Source organism: Mya arenaria, chromosome 11 (genome assembly GCF_026914265.1).
Source record: "Mya arenaria isolate MELC-2E11 chromosome 11, ASM2691426v1".
NCBI lineage: Eukaryota > Metazoa > Mollusca > Bivalvia > Myida > Myidae > Mya > Mya arenaria.
The window spans coordinates 11,072,508-11,098,898 of record NC_069132.1 but is presented as its reverse complement, the minus strand read 5'-3'; the positions used below and the strand labels follow the sequence as shown (position 1 = coordinate 11,098,898).

At 34.7% G+C, this 26,391-nt stretch overlaps 1 protein-coding gene across 1 annotated transcript; it reads right to left on the bottom strand.

Annotated features, from left to right (window-relative positions):
- Nucleotides 1–1,037: 1,037 nt before the first annotated feature.
- On the bottom strand, nt 1,038–25,624 carry LOC128208941 (kelch domain-containing protein 2-like). Its single transcript, XM_052912667.1, has 9 exons — nt 25,440–25,624; nt 16,891–16,967; nt 16,355–16,690; nt 16,019–16,109; nt 15,372–15,449; nt 14,848–14,987; nt 12,808–12,920; nt 9,227–9,387; nt 1,038–7,531 (listed from the first exon to the last, which is right to left on the bottom strand). Exons 1-9 carry the CDS (start codon nt 25,554–25,556, stop codon nt 7,295–7,297), a joined length of 1,350 nt encoding a protein of 449 aa, XP_052768627.1. The 5' UTR covers nt 25,557–25,624; the 3' UTR covers nt 1,038–7,294.
- Nucleotides 25,625–26,391: the final 767 nt, after the last annotated feature.

The following is a 26,391-nucleotide window of genomic DNA, read 5'->3' as shown; positions in this document are numbered from 1 at the left end:
AAAAAACGAATCGGAGGGCCTGCCATAGACTTTAAAGGAAAAATATATTATGATCCATCCATCTCTTTACATATATTATACGATCATTTTTACCATGATGCATGTATATAGTGACTATGTCTATTTTGTCATTTTGATATATGGCTACTTGCTTAAAAATCCAAGATTCACCACAGTTTATACAATTGTTTTGATATACTAAAAAATGCTTTGAAGTTATCAACTCTGATCAACTTAGATACCTTTTTAGATGGATAATAATTCATGAAAAAAGAAATCTGATAGTTATAAGATGTTATATTTTTGGAGACAGACGGTCTTATGGCGAATTGTCACATTCCACACGGGTGTCAGGTGTTGGAACTGTGACACTTAACAAGTTTATTCGTCTACACTCAGGTCACAAAAAATGGCAAAAAGCCCACAGCAATGAAACGTAATCATGAATAAGTGTGCATTTTTATATTTAAAATTAGTAGGGTACATACTTCTTTTAACTAAACTAGATGATTTTAAAAAGCGTAGTTTTTACAACTATTAAGTAATGATTTCTTATATTCTGGGAACAGTGTCAAACTTTCATATGCATTGAAACGTAAAGGTATATGGAAAAACACTGTTTACCACATTTATCAGTTGAATTTGAATGATCAAAATATGAAAGACATAATAAACGATTGAATTTGTGGCCACGTAGCTTTAAATTTAATCATGCATTATCTTAGATTTATTGATACTTTTATGACATGAAATTTCACCTTGACATCAACTAAGCTGGATTTCAGTAATTTACAGAAAAAAAACATGAAAGAAACCCACTAATATAGATCTTTAAATGTTGATAACACCATGTCAGACACGCGTGTGTTTCAAGTATTATGTCCACAAATGCCAACGTGTCAATGTTAGTTATAAACATTTTGACACATATTCTGCCAGTCCGGTGTCAATGACAACAGCTTTGATATAATTTGGTAACATTTGTATTTTATTCTAAATAACATGAATTATGGGATAACTCGCTGTTACACACATAGTCATATCTTGAAAGATTTATTATACATTTTAGGGTTGTCTACAAAACATTAATATTGCTAACACCTGTATCGCAGACTCGGTGCTGCCATCTGTCACATTCATCGCAGGTGATGGCCTGTTGCAGCGGCCTCACAACCTTATCACACACAATACACAAATCCGAATCAGACATTACAAATATTATCAAAAGTCCAAAACACAAAACATTAAGAAATAAAAGACACTTATTCAATCACACTCACACGTCTTTGAAAGTCTTTTTCACACCTACAACACCAACAGTTTGCCTGGCAAAGAATGCATTGATCAAAGACAATTTTTCTTTGAAGTTTTTATTATATTTGATTTATATTAAAAGTTTTAACAATGTATATTCTTTCTTTTTTTTTCTTTTTATATTCAAGACAAGGGTTTAGAGTTTAATGCTTTTGCAATCTTATCAATATATTTCATGAATGTCTATTTGTGACTTTACAGATCTCATGTACAACGTCTTTTGAAATACAATTTGAAAAATGTTTTTTCTTTATACAAAATAAAATAAAAAGTAAGGGGCCGAAATGTCTCTGTTGAAATTCAGTAAGGGGCCGAAACGTCTCGAGTCAATTTAATTAAGGGGACGAAATGGCAGGGCCGAAACATCTAAGGGGCCGATTTGAAAGTAGGCCGATTTGGTAAGGGGCCGATTTGCTGCTCCCCACAAATTTTACCAACATCCTTTTACAATGCAATGAATTGTGTTTTTGTATCACTTATATTTTTTCATCAAATGTCTCTCAATAATCTTTTTTATTTTTCTCCTTTATTTTACCACACCTGGTTTTATTTATAGCCATTTAGCTGTTTTCTTGAAAGAGTAGATTACATATGCTTACGGCACTAGCCCAAATCAATTCTTTTCGCCATACACATTTTGGCACAATAAAGTATTTTCTGTATATTTTAATTTATTAAAGAACACAATAATTCTTATTTAAACTTCTTATGATGACTTTCCATTATTACACGCAATTTCTTCACCCTCATAAATACAAGAGAGTTCTTTTAAAGTGATGTTACTGCATGTTCTATCAAATCGATTTCTAAAAATTGTGTATCTTTCCTCGGTTGAAATATGGGCCCTGGCTTCTACTGTCACATGTGATGACGAATCTGTTTTAGAATTTATAAAAAATAAGATTATACTACCAGTATAATTATCTAACTGTAAATGTCTATGCATACTAAAAGTAAGCAGATGGACTAGAGAGTAGAGTAGTTCTATAACATTTATAAAGATACACACGTGTTTCATACACATACATTGTAGTAGTATAACAATAGAGATTTGTTAAAAATAACCCTACAAAAAGAACAAAAAACAAACAAAGAAAAAGTTTATCACTTTACATATTAAAATCTAGAAAAGTATTCTTCAGCAGAGCCCGTAGTCACTTTTATTACACCTTCTCAGAACAAGCTTGACCCCCAAAGACAGCTATTTGCCTGTGTTATCCATGAGTAATTCTTAAGACATGTTGCCTCAGTTTGATGAAAATCTGGGTTAAGTTATCAAACTAAAACACCACAAGGTGGCTAAACTAGGTTTTAAATTTGGACAATCATCCTTAATTATAGTTTTGGGTGTCTAAGGAAAAACAAGCAGCATACTCTTTTGCATGAACTTCCATGGAACAAAACCAGCAGCATAATCTTTAGCGTGAACTTTGATGGTAAAAAACAAGCAGCATGAACTTCCATGGAACAAAACAAACAACATACTCTCTTGGGTGAACTGCCGTGGATCAAAGCAAGCAGCATACTCTCTTGCATGAACTTCCATGGAACAAAACAAGCAGCATAATCTATTGCATGAACTCCAATGGATCAAAACAACAGCATACTCTCTTGCGTGAACTTCCATGGAACAAAACAAGCAGCATACCCTCTTGTGTGAACTTCCATGGAACAAAACAAGCAGCATACTCTCTTGTGTGAACTTCCATGGAACAAAATGTACAATTGTTGACAAAAATCATTGGCTTCAGTGAAAGCCGAATAACTTTATTTCAAATATTTACAGATCATTTTTTGTTAACATACCCTAAACATACTCAGATTTTCAAATGGCAAATGCAGTGTTTGTGGTAAGGGACAAGCGACGCTCAGACACTTATTTTGGAAATGTGATTATGCACAATCCTTTTGGAATAATATTATCATGAATAAAACGTAAATTCATAAACATAATAATCATTAAAACAAAATAGCATTTTTGGCAAAGACATTAGATAATCACTGCTTATTAACATTTGAAAATCAATCATTGATCAAGTTAACAACTCCAAAGATAAATCAATGTTGAATGTATTAAAGAATTACCTGACTTTTTTAACAGGCATAATTTTGAGAAAAAACAAACTAACAAGACCTGTCACAGTATGTGACGAATGCCCCCGAAAGTGACATTGACCTATGACAAGGTCAGTACATGAAAAGTTGATCTTGCCTTTACGTGTCAAATACATAAGATATTTTAAATTGCCTCTGAACATAAAAAAATACAACCCATACTTGACAACCTACACTGTTATGTCCTTATATTCAGCATTGCATTGTGAATAAACACTAAGTGTATCTTTCACCTTAGAGGTAGGGACATGGGTCTTGTACGCGACATGTCGCCTTGGTGTGTCAAACACAAGTGGCAAGTTATTTTAAAATCTGTCAATACAAGAGAAAGTTACAGCCCGGACACGACAAACTATACTCTGTGTCTTTATATGCAGCATTCCATTGTGAATAAACACTAAGTGTGACCTTGAACTTAGAGGTAGGGACATGGGTCTTGCACGCGTCTTGGTATGTGGAACACATGTGGCAAGTCATTTTGAAATCTGTCCATACAAGAAAAAGTTACAGCCCGGACACGACAACCTATACTCTATGTCCTTATATATGCAGCATTCAATTGTGAATAAACACCTAAGTGTGACCTTGACATTAGAGGTAGGGACATGGGTCTTGTACGCAACACCTCGTCTTGGTATTTCAAACACATGTGCCAAGTTATTTTAAAATCTGTCCATACCAGAAAAAGTTATAGCCCGGACACACCAAACTATACCCTGTGTCCTTATTAGCAGCATTTCATTGTGAATAAACACTAAGTGTGACCTTGAACTTAGAGCTAGGGGCACGGGTCTTGCATGCGTCACGTCGTCTTGGTATGTCAAACACATGTGGCAAGATATTTTAAAATCTGTCCATACAAGGAAAAGTTACAGCCTGGACACGACAACCTATACTCTATGTCCTTATATGCAGCACTCCATTGTGAATAAACACTAAGTGTGACCTTGACCTTAGAGGTAGGGACACGGGTCTTGCACGCGACACATCGTCTTGGTATGTGGAACACATGTGGCAAGTTATTTTAAAGTCTGTCCATACAAGGGAAAGTTACAGCCCGGACACGACAACCTATACTCTATGTCTTTATATGCAGCACTCCATTGTGAATAAACACCTAAGTGTGACCTTGACCTTAGAGGTAGGGACACGGCTCTTGCATGTGACACATCGTCTTGGTATGTGGAACACATGTGGCAAGTCATTTTAAAGTCTGTCCATACAAGGGAAAGTTACAGCCCGGACACGACAACCTATACTCTATGTCTTTATATGCAGCACTCCATTGTGAATAAACACCTAAGTGTGACCTTGACCTTAGAGGTAGGGACACGGCTCTTGCACGTGACACATCGTCTAAGTATGTGGAACACTTGTGGCAAGTTATTTTAAAGTCTGTCCATACAAGGGAAAGTTACAGCCCGGACACGACAACCTATACTATATGTCCTTATATACAGCACTCCATTGTGAATAAACACTAAGTGTGATCTTGACCTTAGAGGTAGGGACGCGGGTCTTGCACGCGACAGGTTGTCTTGGTATGTGGATTAAATGTGGCAAGTTATTTTAAAATCTGTCCATACAAGGGAAAGTTACAGCCCGGACACAAGTTATTGAGCCGGACACACGGACCGACAGACGAACGGTGCAATTTTAACATGCCCACCTTCGGGGGCATAAAAATGCTTATTTTTGTATCATCATTACATTGAGTAACACATACTAAACTTTATGTGCAACTAACCTTTTGTTTCCTTTACTTTTTTGATTTTGAAAGTAAAAAGAAAATTATAGAGATTTTGCCTCAAAGATTCTGACAATTACAGAGATAATGCCTCACAGATTCAGGCATTCTATAGTATACTTCTTACCTATTTCATATCTTAGAATTAATATATCGTTTCATATTGAAGATATGGTAAACAGGTATAATTATTTAGTAGTTATTTACGATGATTTGATGAAAAAAAATTTGTATACATATAAGGCTTGTTCTTTTCATTTTTGCAAGTGTTTTTTTTTTATTCCCGACCCAATTCCACACATGTCACTGGGAAATAAAAATAGTCATTGGCTTCAACAAGAAAATGAAATACAAGCAGCGACCACACTTTATCACTTTATGTTATTCTTAACTAAAATCAAGAAGTTTTATTAGAAGCAATGACCATGACCATATTCAGCTAAAACTCATTAACAAGATATGTTTCCACATACCAAATTCAACTCAACTCCAAGTTATTAATTGAAAAGTATTTTTATATTCAGTAACAACAACCATGACATTGACCTAACCAACCACAAAGCCATCACAAGCTTGCAAAACAATAGGTCTCATCACTATACATCATTCGTGATTAAGTCACTAAACGGAAACAATATTTTAATTTCAAATACTAGTAACACAAATGACATCGACCCCACTGACCACAAATGTTATTCAAACATACATCTCCACTAGAGCTTGCTAAACACCAAGCTCTGTAAATATACATGATTCCTAACTCAAAATATATAGTGGAAACCATTTTTCTTCTTTAAGTAACAGCCTCGTCAACCCCTAACAGTCACTAATGCAACCAAAAGGGATGTCTCTACATGAATTTGCTAAATACCGAGTTTCCTTTTTAATAACAGCAAACTTCAGCTAGACCCACAGACCCATAATGCATTGATTTCTATTTTATAAATGCCCTCAAGTATGCATTTCTTGGCATACAACACAAGTAAACAAATGTCTTAAAATGCTCAGAAATCATTCTAGGTATAAAGAAAACATAGTTATATTTCTGTAAGTTTTCTCGGAGGTTGAGAATTCCAGAAAAAGGTCTAGTTAGGAATTTATTGAATTTATCTTCGTACCATATTTTCTTTATTTGGTTTAATATTGTGTGAATTTAACATTAGGCAGTATTAAAATGATGACCTGATTAGCAAGAGCTGTCACAGACATGCTCAACTGTTTCACCTCTTTGAATAAGAATTTCTAAGTTGAATGATAAGGGCCTTAATTTGAATTACATGCAAGATAATTATCTGACTTGTTAAGTTAACCAGGTTGGACAGTTTTAATGCAATAATGCAATACCGGTACATCAAGTAGTTGCTGATAAATTGACTTATGCATGCTTACATGCAAAATCTTATTCAGAGTTATTAAATCAATTATAAAGGGTCATAATTTGCATCATATCCAAAGTACAGTTAACTATTTTGATTAATAAAGTAGGTTAAAAGTTTGAAAACCCTGGTATAAAGTTTCAATGCAATATGTCAAGAAGTTGCTAATATAATGACTTATGTGTGCTTACATGCAACACGTTAACGGAATTTTTGAGTCAAATAATAAAGGGCCATGATTTGAATTATGTGCTGGATAGAGTTATCTAACTTACAGTAATAAACTCAGGTTGGAAGGAAGAGAACAAGTGTCTAAAGTTTAAATGCAATACATGATATTGACTTAAATGTAAATGCTTGTAAAAAAAAAAAATCGATCCACTTATAAATACTACTCTATAATATTCCTCAGAAATAGATTTTCAAAATTGAAAAAAAAAAAAAAAAATGAAATCTTTCAGTGATATTGGATCCTTACTTTTAGGGTCAACGCATTGCTTCAGTGCAGTTAGTAATCATTCAGCAAAGATACATAAAATTTTCTTATGAGAAAAAGATCTGGCAATGTTATAGCCCGAGGCAGAAAGCAACATGAGGATGCTTATAGCAAACAATGACACTGGACAAAGAAGTGATCCTTCTTTTTTAAGTCCTTGTACACCACTGGCCAGCCATGAGTAACAATGGGCCAATTGTTCAAATGTTTGTTTTAAAGTTAACAACATCATTAATGTAATCAGTCTCAGGAGATGGCGCAAGTCTGGCCATGTGCTCCATGGGGCACAGGGTTTGGCTCTGCCTCTCTCCCTGATCTTAACTCTTCTATTGTCTGCCTTCTAACAAGCCATTCACACAGGTGTTTCGGGAGAATCTCCCAACTTTGAGAAGTCACTTCTTTATAGATAGATGCTGTTTCAAGGCAGAGTCTTTGTAATCTTGCAGGCTGTATTCGCAAACTTAGGACATCATTGGGTTGTATCTGTAAATAACCAAAACATAAATCATGTTAGTAGGTATCAAAATACAAGGAAGAAGTTATAATTCCATTGCCACCTATCTTTATACCAAGTTTCATATGTACATTCTAAGATATGTCCCGAACAATCACCCATTATGGAAAAATATCAGGTCAAGTGGAGATAATTAAATAAATATGCAGGGTACTATTCTTGGGTACTACACTTCGACTTATTGCCATCTATCTATATTTTTAAGATTCATTTCAATCATTTAAAACTCTAAGATTTGGCCCGGACAAGCACACATTTTCAAAAAGTAACAGATTAAGAGGGGATAACTAATAAAATATGCAGGGAAGGATTATGGTTCTAGTGCACAGCACTTCCTCTCAATTCAACTTTTATTACAATCCCTTTAATACTTTTCAAGATATGACCCAGACAAACTCCCATTTTAGAAAAATATCAGGTTAAGGGGAATTTATAGGGAGATAACTAAAATATCCATGGCAGGTTTATGGTTCTGGTGAACTGCACTTCATGACATAGCCATTTTTCCATATAACAAGTGTCACTTGAATCCCTTCAGTTCATTCCAAGATATGGCCCAGACAAGAACCCATTCCCGAAAAATATCTGGTCAAGGGAACATTACTCAAGAAACATACTGGATAGGATTATGTTTCTTAGGTACTGCACTTTCGCTTATTGCCATCTATCTACATTTCGAGCCTCATGTCAATACCATTTGTACCATCAGACAAGCAACCATTATTGAAAAATATCAGCTTAAGGGCACTGCATTTCCTCTCAATGCCATCAATCTATATTTCAAGTTTTATTTCAATCCCTCAAGTGCTTTCCGAGATATGGCCCAAAAACGGAACCATTTCTGAAAAATATCAGGTTAAGGGGAGATTACTAAAAATTTATGTTGAGCAGGATAATGGTACTTGTGTACTGCATTTCCCCTCATCGCCATCTATCTATATTCTATATTTCATGTTCCATTACACTCCCTTTAAAACGTTCCAAGATATGGCCCTGACAAGCACTGATTATAAAAAATAGTTAAGAGATTACTTAATAAATATGCATGATTATGATAGGACTATAATTTCTGTGCACTGCACTTCCTTTCATTGCCATCAATTTATATACCAAGTTTCATTGCAAACCCGTGAGTAGTTTTGAAGTGGACAAGGGTCAGACTGACAGGAAGATGGACGGATGGACAAAGCTGCAACTATATACTCCTCCCTTTAGACAGCATAATTAGCAGCCAAACTGGATAATAATTTAACCTCCAAGTTTTTTTGACAGAAACTAAAGATATCACTGATTGTGATTAATACCCCTGAATGCTGCCCTGATAGGAAATGCACAAATTTAACTGTTCTATCATTGTATGATTGTATGACTGTAAATTAAATTCCATCCAGTATTAATCAAGTTATGCTCCAAAAAGGAAAATTGCAATGGACTGACTGACCAGTATGACTCCTACAAATGTACATACCCCTGTCAGGGGCATAATTAAGAAGGCAAACAAATTAAAGTAAACAATAAGCATAACTGTGTACAGGATATAAAGAAGCATAACATTACTTTCAGCGCTAAAACTGTTGAGTGAAAAGTTAAATGTCCATAAAGTGGCCTTATTGAGACACTGAAGTCTTTCATAGACTTAATAGGAAGAGAAAACTTAAACTCACACTCCATTCCTCATAATTTAGAATATCATTTTCACATCCTCCAAACACAAGGAGATCTCCGTCAGATGTGCAAGCACACGTGTGCCACAGGCGAGGCCGACGTTCTCGCACTGTTACTTGTGTCCACTGTCGACTAACATAGTGAAGCTGCCAAGCATCATCTGAAGATTTAATAAAAGTCATTGATTTTCAAAAACTATCAGATGAAAGGAGTTTCAGGATAGAAAAACAAGAGCTGTCATGGAGAAAGCGCGCTCGACTATTCTGCCGCTTTTCAGTGTAAGGATTGAAAAGTTTTGGTGAAACATGTATGGATCACTGTTAGATAAGATTTCAATGCAATACATGATGTGCTGAGATATTAACATAAATGCGGTTACGTGGTTACATAAGAAGTCTAATAATTAAGGGCCATTATTTGCAAAATACAGTTATCTAACTTGGTTATTCAATTACGTTGGGTGGTTGAATACCATTGTATAAAGTCTCAATGCAACACATCAAGTAGATGCTGAGATATTATCCTATGTGTGCTAACATGCAAGCCCTTAACCAGAATTTCTAAGCCTCATAATAAAGGGGCAAAAATTATATAATATGAAAGATAGAGTTATCTTACTTGATTAAAGAAGAAGGTTAAATGGTTGGGAGCCTGTGTGTAAAGTTTCAATGCCATACATGCTGTATTTGCTGAGATATTGACTTAAAAGTGGTTACATGCAAAACCTTAACCAGAATTTTATGTCGAATAAAAAAGGGGCCATTATTCGAATTTAATGCAAACTAGAGTTATCCAACTTAGTTAATTAAGTAGGTTGGATGGTTGAGTACCATTGTATTAAGTCTCAATGCAATACCTCAAGTAGTTGCTGAGATATTAACCTATGTGTGCTTACACGCAAAACCTTAACCAGAATTTCTAAGTCAAATAATAAAGGCCTCTTGTTTGCATTAAATGCAACTAATAGCCTAACTTGGTTAATTAAGTACATGTTGTAGGTTGGATGGTTGAGTACCATTGTATAAAGTATCAATGCAATACCTAAAGTAGTTGCTGAGATATTAACCTATGTGTGCTTGCATGCAAAACCTTAACCAAGGTGTGACGCCAACGCCAACACCATTGCTTGGGTGAGTAGTATAGCTCTCCATATTCTTCGAATATTCAAGCTAATAAGGGGAAGGATTATGGTTCTTGAGCACTGCACTTCCTCTCATTGCCATCTATCTATATAAGTTTCATTTCAATCCATTTAATATTTTCCAAGAAATGGCCAAGACAAGCACTGATTATGAAAGAATGGTTAAGGGAAGATAACTTAATAAATGTGCATGATAGGATAGTGGTTATGGTGCACTGCACTTCCTCTCATTGTCATCTATTTCAATCCCATCCTATCCAGACAAGGGTATGCAAACACCAATTATGAAAGAATGGTTAATGGGAGACAATAAATATGCATAATAGGATAATGTTACTTGTGCAGTGCACTTCCTCTCATTGCCATCTATCTATAGGCCAAGTATTTTCTCCAATCCTTTAGTATTTTTCAAAATATGCTCCGGACAAGCACCAATTATAACAAGAGCCGTCGTAAGACAGCGCGCTCAACTTCGCCGCTTTGACTTAGGAGTGAATACAATAACAATGTAATATTACCAAGTTTGGTCTCTTTATGTCAAACCTAACTAAAATTATTCAATACATAAGGTGACTTTGATGCTGCCCTCCCACCACCGGAAAAATGACACAAGTCATTCAAATAACTTGATTTCCCATTATGAAAATGTGGTAAAGAATATACAAATATGCCTTTCAAAAGAAATTAAAATAAAATGAAAAAATAATAATAATAATAATAAAAAATCAATGGCCATATAGTATAGCCCTCCTTGTTTTCCCTTGGTAAAAAACTGGTTAAGAATGTAAAAATGTGCCTGTCAAAAGAAATTTAAAAAAAAAAAAAAAAAAAAAAAATATTCAAGGGACATAATTTGTATTTAGGGTTGAAATGGAGTTATGTTTCTGGTTGTAAGATGGTCGTAAATAATTTTGAATTTTATTAAGTGCATTGAATGAAAGGTATAGAAGTTATTTTATTAAAATCCCCACTTGCCCTTAACTTTTACTTGCCTAAAACTTTAACCTAAGTCAATCAGGAGCCATAACTGGTATTAAGGATATGGAGTTATGTAACCTCATTGGGTGATGGTCTTGAACAATTGTGTGAAGTATTTAGTCAATTGAATAAAGGGTATAGAAGTTATTAATAAATATCCCAACCTGCCCTAAAACTTTAAACTTAGTCTAATAGTCAATCAAGGGCCATAATTTGTATAAAAGATAATATGGAGTTATCTAACCTCATTATGTGATAGCTCTGAACAACTGTGTGAAGTATTAAGTCAATTGAATGAATGGTATTGGAGTTTTAAATGAAAATCCCAACTTGCCCTAATTTTTTTAGCCTAAGTCAATCAGGGGCCATAACTTGTATTCAGGATAATATGGAGTAATGTAACCTCATTGTGTGATGGTCCTGAACAACTGTGTGAAGTATTAAGTCAATTGAACAAAGGGTATAGAAGTTACCTATAAATATCCCAACCTGCCCTAAAACTTTAACCTGAGTTTCATAGTCAATCAGGGGCCATAATCTGTGTAAAGAATAATATGGAGTTATCTAACCTCATCATGTGATGGCCCTGTGTGAAGTATTAACTCAATTGAATGAAAGGTATTGGACTTATAGGTGAAAATCCCAACTTGCCCTAAAACTTTAACTGGACGCCGACGCCGAAGCCGCTGCTGGGGCGAGTAATATAGCCCACCTATTCGTCGAGCTAAAAATAAAATTAATGGAGAGAATTTGATAAATATGGATGCTAGGATTAGGGTTCTTGTGCTCTCCACTTCCTCTCAATGCCATCTATCTATATTTCAAGTTTTATTTCCCTCCATAAGTACCGGTAGTTTTATTTTCCGGACAAGGGTGTACAAGCACAAAAATATGAAAAAAATGGTTGAGGGGAAATAAATTAATAAATATGCGTGATTACAGTTTTTGTGCACTGCTTTTCCTCTCAATACCATCTATCTATATACCAAGTTTTATTTAATCCCATAAGTAGTTATGAAGTTATGGCCCGGACAAGCACCGATTATGAAATAAACAATTAAGGGGAGTGTTTTTAATAAATACACATGATAAGATTATGTTTCATGTGCACTGCACTTCCTGTAATTACCATCTCTCTTTATACTAATTTTATTTCAATTGCAACAATAGTTCTGAAGTTTTTTCTGGACGAGGGTGTGACTGTGACGATCAGACGGATAGACAAAGCAGAGACTATCATAAAAAAAACTCTAGGTTTGCAGTTACTTTAAATCTTCAATAACAGGGCTATGCCAACAGCATCTCATTGTATCTTGTGGATAATAATCTAATACCTACATTTACATATGCCTGAGAAATTAAGACATGAATGCAAACAAAATTATTTCAGATCCTCAAGTCTTCATATAAACTACAACCAACACATGATGTTTAGGACCCCATCAATATGCCCCCACTCACCTAAAGGAACCCCTTCTTCCGAGTAACCTCCATACAGGAAGGCTACATCATCAGAGGCAGCAGTGAGGGTATGCCAGGACCGGCCACATGGACATGCCCCATCCACAAACAACCTGGAAAATTGTTTTTGTAAAATGCACTTTTTTTGTGAATGATGAAATTAAGTGTGCCAAATCAATTATGATCAAATATCGTCTTTGAAGATAACAATTTTCATATAAGCATTAACTACAAAATTATCACTTAATTAAAGCTTTGTGGTTGCGTGATTGGTTGATCGACATTATCATGTGATGCTATAAAGGTTTTGTTAAGAGGTCAGAATATTGACTACTTCTGTAAAAGTGCTGGTGGCCTAGTGGTTTAAGCATTGATTTTCTATTCTTTTCTAGACTGTTTTTAGACTTATTAACTCCATCAGTTGAATATAATTTAGCTTTCAAGTGAAATATTTTATGATTATTTTGTTTAAAAAAATATTCAAACCAAAACCTTTTTAGTAAATAAATGCAATTAATTAGTATATAAAGTAACATAGAATTTGAGGTATTCAGGAAGTCACATGACATGCAAATTGCATATTAAATGACATAAATTTAGATTATACTTTTTTGTTGCATTTTGTTATTGCGATAAATGCATTTTTGTTATCTATCTTGGGGTTAAAAAATATCATATGGATATACATACAAAAAAAAGTTTATTTCACTAAAACATAATGGGTAATCTATTTGTAAAAATATACAATATGTACTAAACCCCATCCTCTACCAGCCACAAAGTCAAGGGTATCAATACTCTATAGGGGCACTTTCTTTTGGCCTCTCAAAGAAAAAACAAGTTTGAATTTCTAACCAGGTATCTGACTTGAGCATATCATTCATACTTAAATCTTCACAATCAAGGAAAAAAATAAATTCACATAAACTAAAATTAAATAGCCAAATCAAACAAACCATTTTTAAATGACATTGTGCTCTGGATGCAGTACTCTTTGAGCAATTGTCCTTTATTAATTTTCATACTTTTTTTTGTCTGGAGCATTAACTTAAAAGTTTTTGAGATACTTTATGTACAGCTGTAAGGAGGAGTGATAAAGTAAATGGTTTGGACATGGGTCTTGCACCCGACAAGTTGTCTTCATGAACTGAAAACATGTGAAAATTCTTTTAAAATCTCTCCGTTAAAGACATAGAAACAGCCAGGACACAACCAACTATACTGTAAATGCATATATGCAGCATTCCATAATGATGAACTTGTAGGTGTGGCCTTGCCCTTTGGGGTAAGGTTATGCGTCTTGCTCGCAACATGTCATCTTTATGTATCAAACACATGTGCCAATTTGTTTTAAATTCCATCTATGTAAAATAAAGTTACAACCCGGACATGACTAACTACAAATGTATACTTTATGTAAACGGAGCATTCCATAATGATTAAACTCACAAGTGTTACGTTAAACTTTAAGGTAGGGCTGTGGGTCTTGCACTAGACATGTTGTCCTTATATACCCAACACATGAGCCAATTTATTTCATAATCTGCCAGTGCATGACAAAGTAACAACCCAAATACGACCAACTCTACTGTTTATGCATATAACCAGCATTCCATAATACGGTAATAAAATTGTAAGTGTGACCTTGAACTTTGAGGTAGGGATGTGGGTCAGGATTGCACACGACACATCTTCTTTATGTATTTAACAGACGTGCCAAGCAATTTCAAAATCCAACCCTGCATGACAAAGTTACAGCTCAGACACGGAAAACTGGACCTTCATGCGGTGTGATTTTGATATGCCCTCCTTTTTTTTTAACTTTAACAAAAATACCAAATATATGCTCTTAATTGGTAAAAAATGAACATTGAACAACACCTGTCACTGGAATGTAACAAATACCCCCGAAAGGGCCTATATGGACAGATAGGCTTCAATAATAAGAAGAAACAAAATAGGAATTACTGGGTAACTTTTAAATGAATGATGTAGGTAAATTGCTTGATCATGTTAACTGTTAGCTTCTTAACAACTTACTCTCCAGACCAGGTAAGTGAGTCAAGGTCAAGGCAATGAAGGTCATTCATGCGTCTGTTCCTATGGCGACCACCAAATATATAAACCTGACCCCTGGATCTCGCTGCTGCATGTGCAGCCCTGGGTAATGGGGCCGTACCCTGAAATATGTATTACAAAAAGTAATGAATCATCATATTAAAAAAATGTAAACATCCCTATCTGATAGGTAGGTACCACTAAATTGAACACAATGTTATCTAAATCTTTCAAAACAATTCAAATATGTTCATGCATAGAACATACATGTCAGAGGGTAAATGACATCAGCGAGTTTTCAACCAGTGTATTGCGATAATTTTAAACAGGTTTTTTGTTCTTTTACAAGGAACAAAGGTAATCATTTTTAAATTCAAATTATTTCAATTAATCATATAAAAATAACTGGTTAAGCTTGTGAGTTTATCTGATTAGAATACTTTTATCTTATAAGCCAAAGAACAACTTAATATAAATTTTGCCCTCCGTTTGGAATGAACATTTACCTTGCATGCTGGGTTTGTCCAGGTGTTGGTGATGGTGTCGTACACCAGTAGCTGATTGTTCCAGCCACGATGGGACAACTGAAAGTAGCCAGAACATTACAAGAATTCTTACACGTGCTGTCAGAGTGTCAAGTGAGCTCTCCTTATATACTACATATAGAGATACCTTTTCTTTCTAATACTTAGTATTCCTTTGCAAGTTTTCAAGAATAAGTAACTTGGATTGGCAAGGAAAAACTAGAGAAAACATGAGATGAGCCTTGTTTGATATCCCATTCCCCTGTGAACAGGGACTGAACACAGAATTTGTATCAACAAAGTTGACTTCTGGCAACATTATTAGGATCTAAACATTGTAACAAGTCCAGCTATATGTACAGTATGCAGATTTTAAACTTTGAATACCAGGTAATCATGAAAACCAGTGACCAGTCGCCTGTTGCCAAACAAACATTTAGTTGTCCAATAAAAGGATTAAATTTGGTAAACAGAAAGAAGACAAACTCCCACTTTAGCACTTGGTTGCATCATCCAATAGATTAAATGTAAACCTCTGACAAAATTGAATCGCTACAAGTTACAATGATTGCTTTGTGACTGGCCTATGATTTCAGGATCTGGTTTGTGCTCAATTCGACCATACCTACCCCATTTCCTTCCTCTCCATACACAAACTGTCCATGAACACCGAGATTATCACAGGTGAAGTTAGGTCCAAACCCTCCAAAACAGTATAGTCTGAAATAATACAAACCAAATGCAAACAAATGCGTGGCCAAGAATGAATTTGTTCAAAGAAAAAGTGTTAAATCGTCATATTCTTTTACAATACACAATTTTGATCTCGTTTCTGACATAATACATGTAGTCTTCATTTATTAGCAGTCTAAGATTCATTGCTGAAAGCAACATTAAATGCATTGCCTATAATTTCTCTAAAACTTGGACAACAAGATTTATATTTTACGTAACAGATAACAAACCTGTGCTTATAAGACCACATTGTAAATTTGTCCCTTGGACTTGGCCACAGTTGTTCTTCCTTCTTGTTATTGTCGCCTTTATGGTCAACGTTGAAATCGCCTTTATGGTTAACGTTGATGTCGCCTTTATGGACTCCCTGCTCCTCATTTTCATCATCAGTAGCCAGTGTTGGAGTGAGGTTGGTCCAGCACAGGGTTGTCAAGTCCAGGTAATACAGGCAGTTGGTATTGCCATTTCGTGTGTGGCCGGCAAACACATATAGCTTGTGGTCTATAATGACTGCACAAGCTCCAGACGTACCAGGTGGAATATAGCCTGTTGTCTCATGTGCTGTCCTACAAAAGCATAGTTTTAATAATATCCATGAAAGAAGAAAATGACAGTATTTTTATGTTTTAACATCAAGTACATAAGCATTTCTGTACTAACATAAGGTAGAATCAATGTCATGCAAATCACTAGAAATGTGTATTGACAATACAATCAGCATGTTTCTTACCAAATTTGAATAAAAGTAATGAATGTATCTACTTACCAATATCTATGATCTGTGTGATAAACATTAATTTTTGTGGAAGGGAGATATTTCTCCGCAAAAATATCCGGATCATTCTGGAAATAAATTTTAGAATAAACCATTATGACAATAACAATACATTCATTCAATTTTCTTATATTTTCAGCATGTGCAATGCTATACAAACAAATCTATTGCATGATGTACAAAACATACTGTACTCTAACCGATTGTCAAATAGCAACTTTTGAAAGAGAAAAATGCTTGCCTGAATTAAAAATCAATAAAAATCAATAAATTGCAAATTGTTCATAGAATTAAAAGTCGTAAATGTAAAATGTCAGAACACTTTCACCTTGAATCAGCCTCTGTAAATATTGAGAATTGTCAATTTTAACGGATGTGATTTTGGCCTATACCCATCGAAATGTTTGCAAAGGAATTTTAAGAAATACAGTTCTTGTCACAGGGGCTGGGTGGGTGATTATGCCACACATTTATAGCCACGCCTCACCACATATCAATCACAAAAAAGTCAAAAATTGTATCCACGTTTAAATATAATCAAACAGGAACCATAACTAGTACTTATTCCAAAGAATAATGTTTAATATGATTATTACATGTGCCGACTTTGGACTACCAATATGCAGGTATTGTGATAGATTGATGGTGTTTGTTAAGGCTCTTGTGTTAATTTGATGATATCATAGTGGTATAGTACATTATTAGTCTGAAAAGTAGGATGCATTAGCAGATACATGTAGCTGGTTCTTGGAATAACATGTTTTATGTAGTTTTGATTTAAATGACATTAAACTTTGGTTAAGGTAAACATTTTCTTTAAAGAGTGATAGTAACTCTGAAGGAAAAGCCCAAAATTATTCAGTTAGGTTGCGATTTGACAAAGTAAAGCCCCTTGAATATTGAGACCTTTGCTATGTTTGCATTATTAAAGAACATTTTGACTCGATGATGATATCCCAATAATTGTTGTGCTTATTTATAATTTTTCATATCAAAGGATATGCCATTCATAATTATTGACAATTTAAATTGAAACTTTAAAATTTTAAAAGAAAACTTTCGTTCAAAAATAATATATAATCGGTACACATCAATACAATTTAGCTTTTAAAAACCTGATACAAAATAGCACCTGATAAACAAAAATACATTAAAAAGTTCTTTCTTACTTGGTCATAATTTTAATTCAATAATGAGAGGAAATATGCAGTCAAGCATAAATCACAAATTATTTTCAGATTGAACAAAAGAGCGAAATAGTTATAAAACAAGAGATGTTTGTCAAACATTATGCCCCCCCCCCCCCCTCCTCCCCCTGAGAACCATGTTGTCAGGATAATATGGACAATTGAATGAAATCTGCATGGACCGAAATGACAGCTGATTTGTCACTGACATTGGATGCCGTTGAGGCAGTTTTAAAATTATGACAATTCAAAGTTTGAGGATAGAGTGTGTTATGACCATGACCTTGGACTCTATGACCTCAAAATCCATAGGAGTCATCAGCTGGTCACCAAAAATCTAAATGTTAAGTTTGAGGGCCATGGGTGCAGGCATTCACAAGTTATCACACAGACAAGCTTTTTTCGTTTAAGGTCACTGTAGCCTTGACCTTTGACCCGATGACCCCTAAAATTATAAGGGGTCATCTAGAGGTCAGACACAACTCCAAGTCAAGTTATAGGGCCATGGGTGCAAGCATTGTCCAATTATCACTTAAAACATTTTTGCATTCAAGGTCACTGTGAACCTGACCTTTGACCCAATGACTCCTAAAAATAAGGGTCATCTCCTGGTCAGGCCCAACTTACATGTCAAGTTTGATGATCATAGATTCAGGCATTGTTGAGATATCACTGGGAGAAGATTTGTTAACTTTTTTGCATTAAAGGTTACTGCGACCTTGACCTTGGCCTGATGACTCCCAAAGTCAAGAGGGGTCATCTACTGGTCAGGCCCAACCTTCATGTCAAGTTTGAGGACCATAGGTCCAGGAATTGTCGGGTTTGCTTTCATGGTCACTGTGACCTTGACCTTTGACCCCTTAAATCAATAGCGGTCATCTACTGGTCAGGCCCAACCTCCAAGTCAAGTTTGATGGCCATGGGTGCAGGCATTGTTGAGTTATCACTTGGACAACCTTTTACCATTCAAGGTCACTGTGATCTTGATCTTTGACCTGATGAGCCCCAAAAACAATAGGGGTCAGCTACTGGTCAGGCCCAACCTCCTAGTCAAGAATGAGGGCTATGGGTGCAGTCATTGTCGAGTTATCACTCGGACAACCTTTTACCATTTAAGGTCACTGTGACCTTGACCTTTGGCCCGATGACCCCCCAAAACAATAGGGGTCATCTACTAGTCAGGCCCAACTTCCATATCAAGTTTCATGACCATAGGTCTAGGCATTGTTGAGTTATCACTCAGACAAGCTTTAAAATTATTTTACCATTCAAGGTCACTGTGACCTTGACCTTTGATCTGATGAGCCCTAAAATCAATAGGGGTCATCTACTGGTCAGGCCCAACCTTCATGTCAAGTTTGATGATCATACATCCAGGAATTGTTGAGTAATCACTCGGACAAGCTTTGGTCTACCGACGGACCGACATGGCTGTGCAAAGCAATATAACCCTCTTCTTCAAAGGGGGGCATAATAATCGTATTACTATAAATGATGAACTTTGTGTCACATGTCATACCTGACAGCTATAACTTGCCAATGGATTATTCCTACCACACTGAGATCACACAGAAGGAGGGGCAATAAAACCAATAACTCAAAGTTGAATACAAAAGATTTTTACAGTTCCTGGGCATTGAATTCTACTAAATTTACCAAAACATATTTTTAAATTCTTTTCTTGAAAAGAGCATAAATTTGAAAGAGAAAAAAACTGCATCATACTCTACTTAAGCTAAGCGATCGGATGTCCATTAATTACTCAATTAAAATAGCAAATCAATAATTATCTCCTTCATAAATCATTGTAACTTTGGGTGACCAACTTACTAGACACAATAATGCACATTTAGGGAACTTTTTTTGACATTTTGATATTCAATTTGTTCCTCAAACAGAGTCGCCAAAACAAAAATCGTCAAAGACTTTGAAGCAGCTGTTTATATGGACCAGGTGGGCAACAAAACCCTTTAAAATATAAATGTAAAAAGCATAAAAATATAATGACAACATCATCTTAAAGGGCAAGAATTATCATAACATATATGCAGAAAGTACATGTAAGTTGGTCAGTTGAAAAACTTATTCAATAAAACTGTTTAACCATTTTCCCCCTATAGTATATAACTCTATATAGGCATTTTTGCAACACTGTAATTCTCCATAGTTGGAGATAAAAGGCCAGTAAAGTAAACCTGGAAGCAATGTGCTCTTCAATCCACGACCGCTTGAACAGTAGCACAGCGCTCAAACTAGTCCAAAACTAGTGCTCAAACCAGCTAAGCCAACCAGACAGCTGGTACACACAGTGTCACACTACATCATTACCCTACGATCGTTATTTCAAATATATATTCAATATATCCGGTATAGCTAGATAGCGAAAATAGCCTATTTTCGCAAAACTAGCATTTGACTACGAAAATAGCAAATGAAATATATGTTGCGCTAGTAAAAACAAATAAATCGACCTTATATTGTAGATATGTATAAATACGATGAAAAATATGTTTCTTGGTTAGATATCATGACGAAAATTCGACATTTATTCAAATAATGAATATGAGGTGACGAAATCTCTTATGAAAACAACAAACCCCGAAAATAGCAAAATAAAATATGTTTAATGCTAGTAAAAACAATCATATCGACATAATACTGAGATATGTACAAATATGATGAAAAAGATGTTTCTTTGTTTGATATTATGACGACAAAATCAACTTTTATAACTAAAAAATACGTTTAACACTAGTAAAAACAATTAAATTGACATAATATTGTAGATATGTATAAATATGATAAAAAAGATGTTTTGGGGTTATATATTATGACTACAGAATCAACACTTTTTTTCTTCAAATAATGAACATGAGGTGACCGAAAACTCGTACGAAAATAACTAACCCCTTACAAAAATAGCTAATAAAATACGTTTTACGCTAGTAAAAACAATTAAATCGACATAATATTGTAGATATATGTATAAATATGGTGAAAAAAAAAGAATTTGGGGTTAGACATTATGAGTACAAAATCAACATTTATTCAGATAATGAACATGAGATGACCGTGCTTTCTTTATGCCGTCTCTGTTGAGTACGATATAACTTCAATCCGTTTTCGTTGTTCACACATTCAGTTCTGAAGTATGCGTATAGCAAGAGTGTTTAGTGCCTGATGTCACTAATTGATGATGATTGATAAACGTGTCCTTTGATTGGATTATCACACCGTCATCTTCGAAAATTTGATAATTGATGATAGGCATGTTTAAATTGACTGAAATAACAACCCTTACTGTATGTTTGTTTGTTTGTTTTAAACATGTAAAAAAAATTCAGCATGAAAATATATTGTATTGTTTGATGTCCTGTAGCCGAAAGAAAAACTATCCTTTGATGAAATAAATTAATTAAGAAGCTCCGACTTTGGCTTAAAGATTAAATGGTCCACAAAATCGACCTCATGCATTAGTGGTGGATCTGTGGTCTAATGGTAACACACCTGACTATCAATCCAGGGGTTCGAATCCCCGTCGCATCACTAAAAAATATTAATCGTCTTCAAGGAGGGATGTTAAATGAGGGTCCCGTGTGACAGAGCTATACACTGGTGTATGTTAAAGAACCAGGGTAGCTGTAACCAGGGTTACATTCTGTCTGTGCAATATGCTCCAAAAACCTAAAATGACTAACACTCTTAACGGAGCACTCACCGAATGGGCAAGGCCCGAGTGCAAATATAAATAAGCTTACACACCCACACACCCCATGCATTATTATTACAATCATTAGTCAAAGTCATTAGTGTTACGTATGTGATAGTATTGTTAGAAATGCCGGATTTCAGATAATTGTGTTGACCACTGCATCTTCTGTGAGGTATTGAAAATTATTTTACACAAATATTCTTAATAATTCGTGTATTCAATTAGTTGAAAATTGTATTCACAATAAATGATGCACCTGCACTTTCAGTGAAATCCTTACAATTTTTACAAGTGCAGTCCGCAATTTTGATTATCTATATCAGCACTATTTGTTTATATGTTTTGGTAATATGATTCATTTATAGCTTGGGTTTCATCAAAGCAGAATAGTTAAGTTTTAAGTTGTAAATATTTATTACAAGCGTGCTACTAAATTGTTAGTTACTCGCAATTTGTTTGTCCCAAGTATAAAATACACAAAAATCTTATGCTTGCTTTTAATATAAAACGAATAAATAATTGATTATTGATAATATTCATTGTTTTTATAATATTTTAATACTGGAGCGTATAATGTTTGTAATTCTTTTATTTGGTGTATGATCGTTTATATCACGTTTTTTTTCAAACGGATTAAATATGTTAAGAATATCTTCATCAAATGGGAATATATCAATTAAAAAGAGAATTTTTCAATTTGAATATTAATCACTTATAAAATGGTAAATTATGTTCAGGATTAAAATGTTGGGTATGATAACCCCCTGCTGTGCATCTCCTGTTTATTGTACAGGTGTCACAGTTCAGAGGAAGATGCAAGACCTCCCACAATTCATCGAAACACTTCATGGAATCGTCAAGGGAGAACAATAAGAGAGATGCAGGGCAATCCGACTTGTAGATCGTTACTTGCACCACCTAACTGACATTGATATTGACCATTGGACAAACATCTCAGAAGAACATCGCGCCAAAAGGACAAGAAAATTTCTAATGGACGTTGGCAAATCGTCCCAAAACACATAGTTTCATCTAACAGGAACAGAACCACTCAAAGGATACCAACAGCTGGAAGAAAGCCACAGCAGGCTAAAAGGAAAAGGGCTGAAAGGTCAAGGAGTCCAAGTTCTAAAAGGCGGCTGTAGTCGGGAAGGGAGATCATAGAGGCCTCACCGGGTGTATAACACACTGACTATGCTCACAGTCCTCTAGAACATAAATCTCAGGTTTATTTCATCATAACGATATTGCAGGCTATTTTCGTAGTCCTATGCTACGCGAAAATAGGCTAGTGTCGCAGCAATCAGTTATTTTTAAAAAACATCTTTCAAACTCACTAAAAAAGAAAAAAATCATCATAAAATCATTTTCTATAATGTTCTGTTTAAATATAATTAATATATATATAAATAAATCTCGGGTTTATTTTAATATAATGATATAGTCCAAATAAATTGTACGTTGACGGATTTCTTATGATTTTTAATATGGCAAATCCTTCACATACAAATTGCTTTGTACGAAAAGTGGGTAGTTATTCCGATTGGGATTCCAGGTTAAAGCATATTGCGTCTATAAAATATAATAAAAACAAGAAATATTACCAGATAATGTTATTTTATATTAGTTCCGTACACAAAAAAAAAATATCCAACGAATAATTATGTGTTTGACGGGGTTTTCTTCAGTTCATTTTGTCAAGACATAAGTAAACGATATATACATGAAGGGCACCTGCAAGGCTTCAGTTCACAATTTTAAAACTATCGGAACATTTCGGCCGCGGTCTATCTCTAAGCTTGTAGGAAGGTGGCGGAGTTATTATGATTGGGTCAAGTTGTTCTGCTTAGCATAATTGTTGTCTGTGTCAGTCAACTTTGTTTTATTGGAAAAGTAAATAATGTGTTTTAATGCATTAAATGCTTGTTTTGTGCAAAATAACTATTCACTTACATGGTAAAATATAAATATAAACCTTTATCCATTTCAACCATGAAATACTTCACTTAATACAATTTCAATATTTTTCAAACCCACCTGCTTTTTGCACAAACCCATTTAGACATTAGGGATTGGAAGGATCCCGTATAACACGTCTATAATTTTAGACGAATTTCGGACACTACGGACCATGGACATTACGGACCAGACACTACGGACCAGATTTAGGGATATTACGGACCAGATTTAGGGACATTACGGACCAGATTTAAAAACTTACGGACCATGATTTAAACATTTTTTTTTTAATTATTCACTCATTAGTTTTTAATTTGTTAATAAATACTTGAATATGAGTGCTCAGTATGACGTTATATCTTCCATAAAACTATGAAAAATCGCGTTAAGTTCGAATAGATCAATGGTTCAATATAAAATCTTGTGAAATGCCAGTTAAATCAGTTAAAAGCAACAGAAGATATATGTTCCAAAACAGTTTATTTACCAAAATAAATCGAGCACATATAAGAACTTATCAGTGTTTACATGAACCCAAAACAGTTTATTTACCAAAATAAATCGAGCACATATAAGAACATATCAGTGTTTACATGAATCCAAAACAGTTTATTTACCAAAATAAATCGAGCACATATAAGAACATATCAGTGTTTACATGAATCACAAATAAACAGCACATGTCCCTAAAGCCACCATTCATATTTAAACAGACCCATACAGTCTCCCACATGCTTTGAGCAGACTGCTTGTTGTCAACTCATTAGCAGAATATTCCGTCCAAAGCTTCATGAGCCGGCCTTGTGTCAATGTTGTAGCCTTTCGTTGGTAGCGGCACAGTTTCCTTTCCTTGACCAACTTGCACACCATTGGAATGTCATGTGCCTCTTTGTACAGGAGTTCAACAAGCAGGTAGAAAGGCAAGTTTCCCTTTTTTGCCCGTCGATTGACCCTCGACATCGTTGTTGCCTTAATTAGTTATAATTGTACCCGTAATTATCGGCGGTATATTACAAAAGAAACAAACATTACACTGACAACCTTTAATTGGCAATCATAAAAGTGTGAAAACCCATTGTAACGGCGCACTTTCAATTAAATCAGATGAAACGGAAAACAAACAAATATGACTATTCAAAGTTTATTTCAGAAAGCAATCGATCACATATGAAAACATTAATATTCACATTTACAATTATAAGATAAACCCAAAAGTTCATTATTATTCATTATTATATTTTATTAAAAATACATTGATGTTTAACATTGGAATTGCATGGGATAATTGTCATACTGAGCACTAATATTCAAGTATTTATTAACAAATTTAAGACCAATGAGTGAATAATTAAAAAAAACAAATGTTTATAAACATTATAAATAATGGTCCGTAAGTTTCTAAATCTGGTCCGTAATGTCCCTAAATCTGGTCCGTAGTGTCTGGTCCGTAATGTCCATGGTCCGTAGGCGTAGTGTCCGTGGCCCTTTTAGACTATATAATGATACTATATAAGGCTATTTTCTTAGATAAATGGTATTTTCGCGAAAATACGCTATTTTCGCTATCTAGCTATACCCCAATATATCGTATTCACTTTTAAAGGTATTCTTCTTTCATTAATGCCTGAGTGGTTGTTGTTTTTCGGCAAATACATCCGAATTTACCATCCGAAATGACTTACCCTATAGCCTCCCCAAACTATCACATTATTTTGAACAGAAGCACAGACGTGACCAACTCGTGAATAAACATTGAAAATAGGATAAAACGCTTCTTTTTCAGTGTCTGTGGTTTCCATATTGTGTTTTTTTTTTTATTTTCTTTTATTATTTGTTGGTGGTTCTATATCGAATAATGGCATTGTTGTCATCGGTCTTGATGTTGTACGTCAGTACACCACATAAAGCAGAGATTACACATGAGCCAAAGCGCCTTCCCTACAATAAGGCATGGGGGGACACTTTAAACTAAATATACGTCGCATTTCTTTCGCAAATGAAATAAAACATATCAACATGTTTATTTATAAGCCCTTATGAATACTGAATAACTTGAGTAAGGGTTGGCATATTGCGACCAAACTTTATGAAAAGAAAGAGTTTATGGAGACCTTTGATTGGATTCTGATTGGGGCCCCTGGGGTCAAGATCAATATCAAGATCACAGTTACTAAAAAGAGAAGCGAGCTTTAGTTACAGTTTACATATTGCGACAAAACCATATCATGTGATAACATCGACTAGCCAATCACGTATAAGGAATGAAGTCTACTATAGGTAGACAAACCCAGTAATCATTTTTAATGGACAAATCGAAAACAAGCAAAAAAATAAAAAAATTGTAATATATGTGATACTTCAGTTAGAAGGTTTCAATGCATTGTACATATCGATACCAAGTTTATGTCAGTTTTGATATCATAATTGTAAAAAAAGTACCAAAATGAAAAAAAAAATGTGTCGGAGGCCGGGTTCGAACCCGTGTCGCCAAAATTGCAGTCCAGCGTCGTATCCACTGAGCTACCACGGATTACTCTAATTGGGTGACATAATTACGCTATACACCTACCTCGGTAATATCACGTGATAACACCGACTAGCCAATCACGCGTAAGGAATGAATTCTACTAGGTA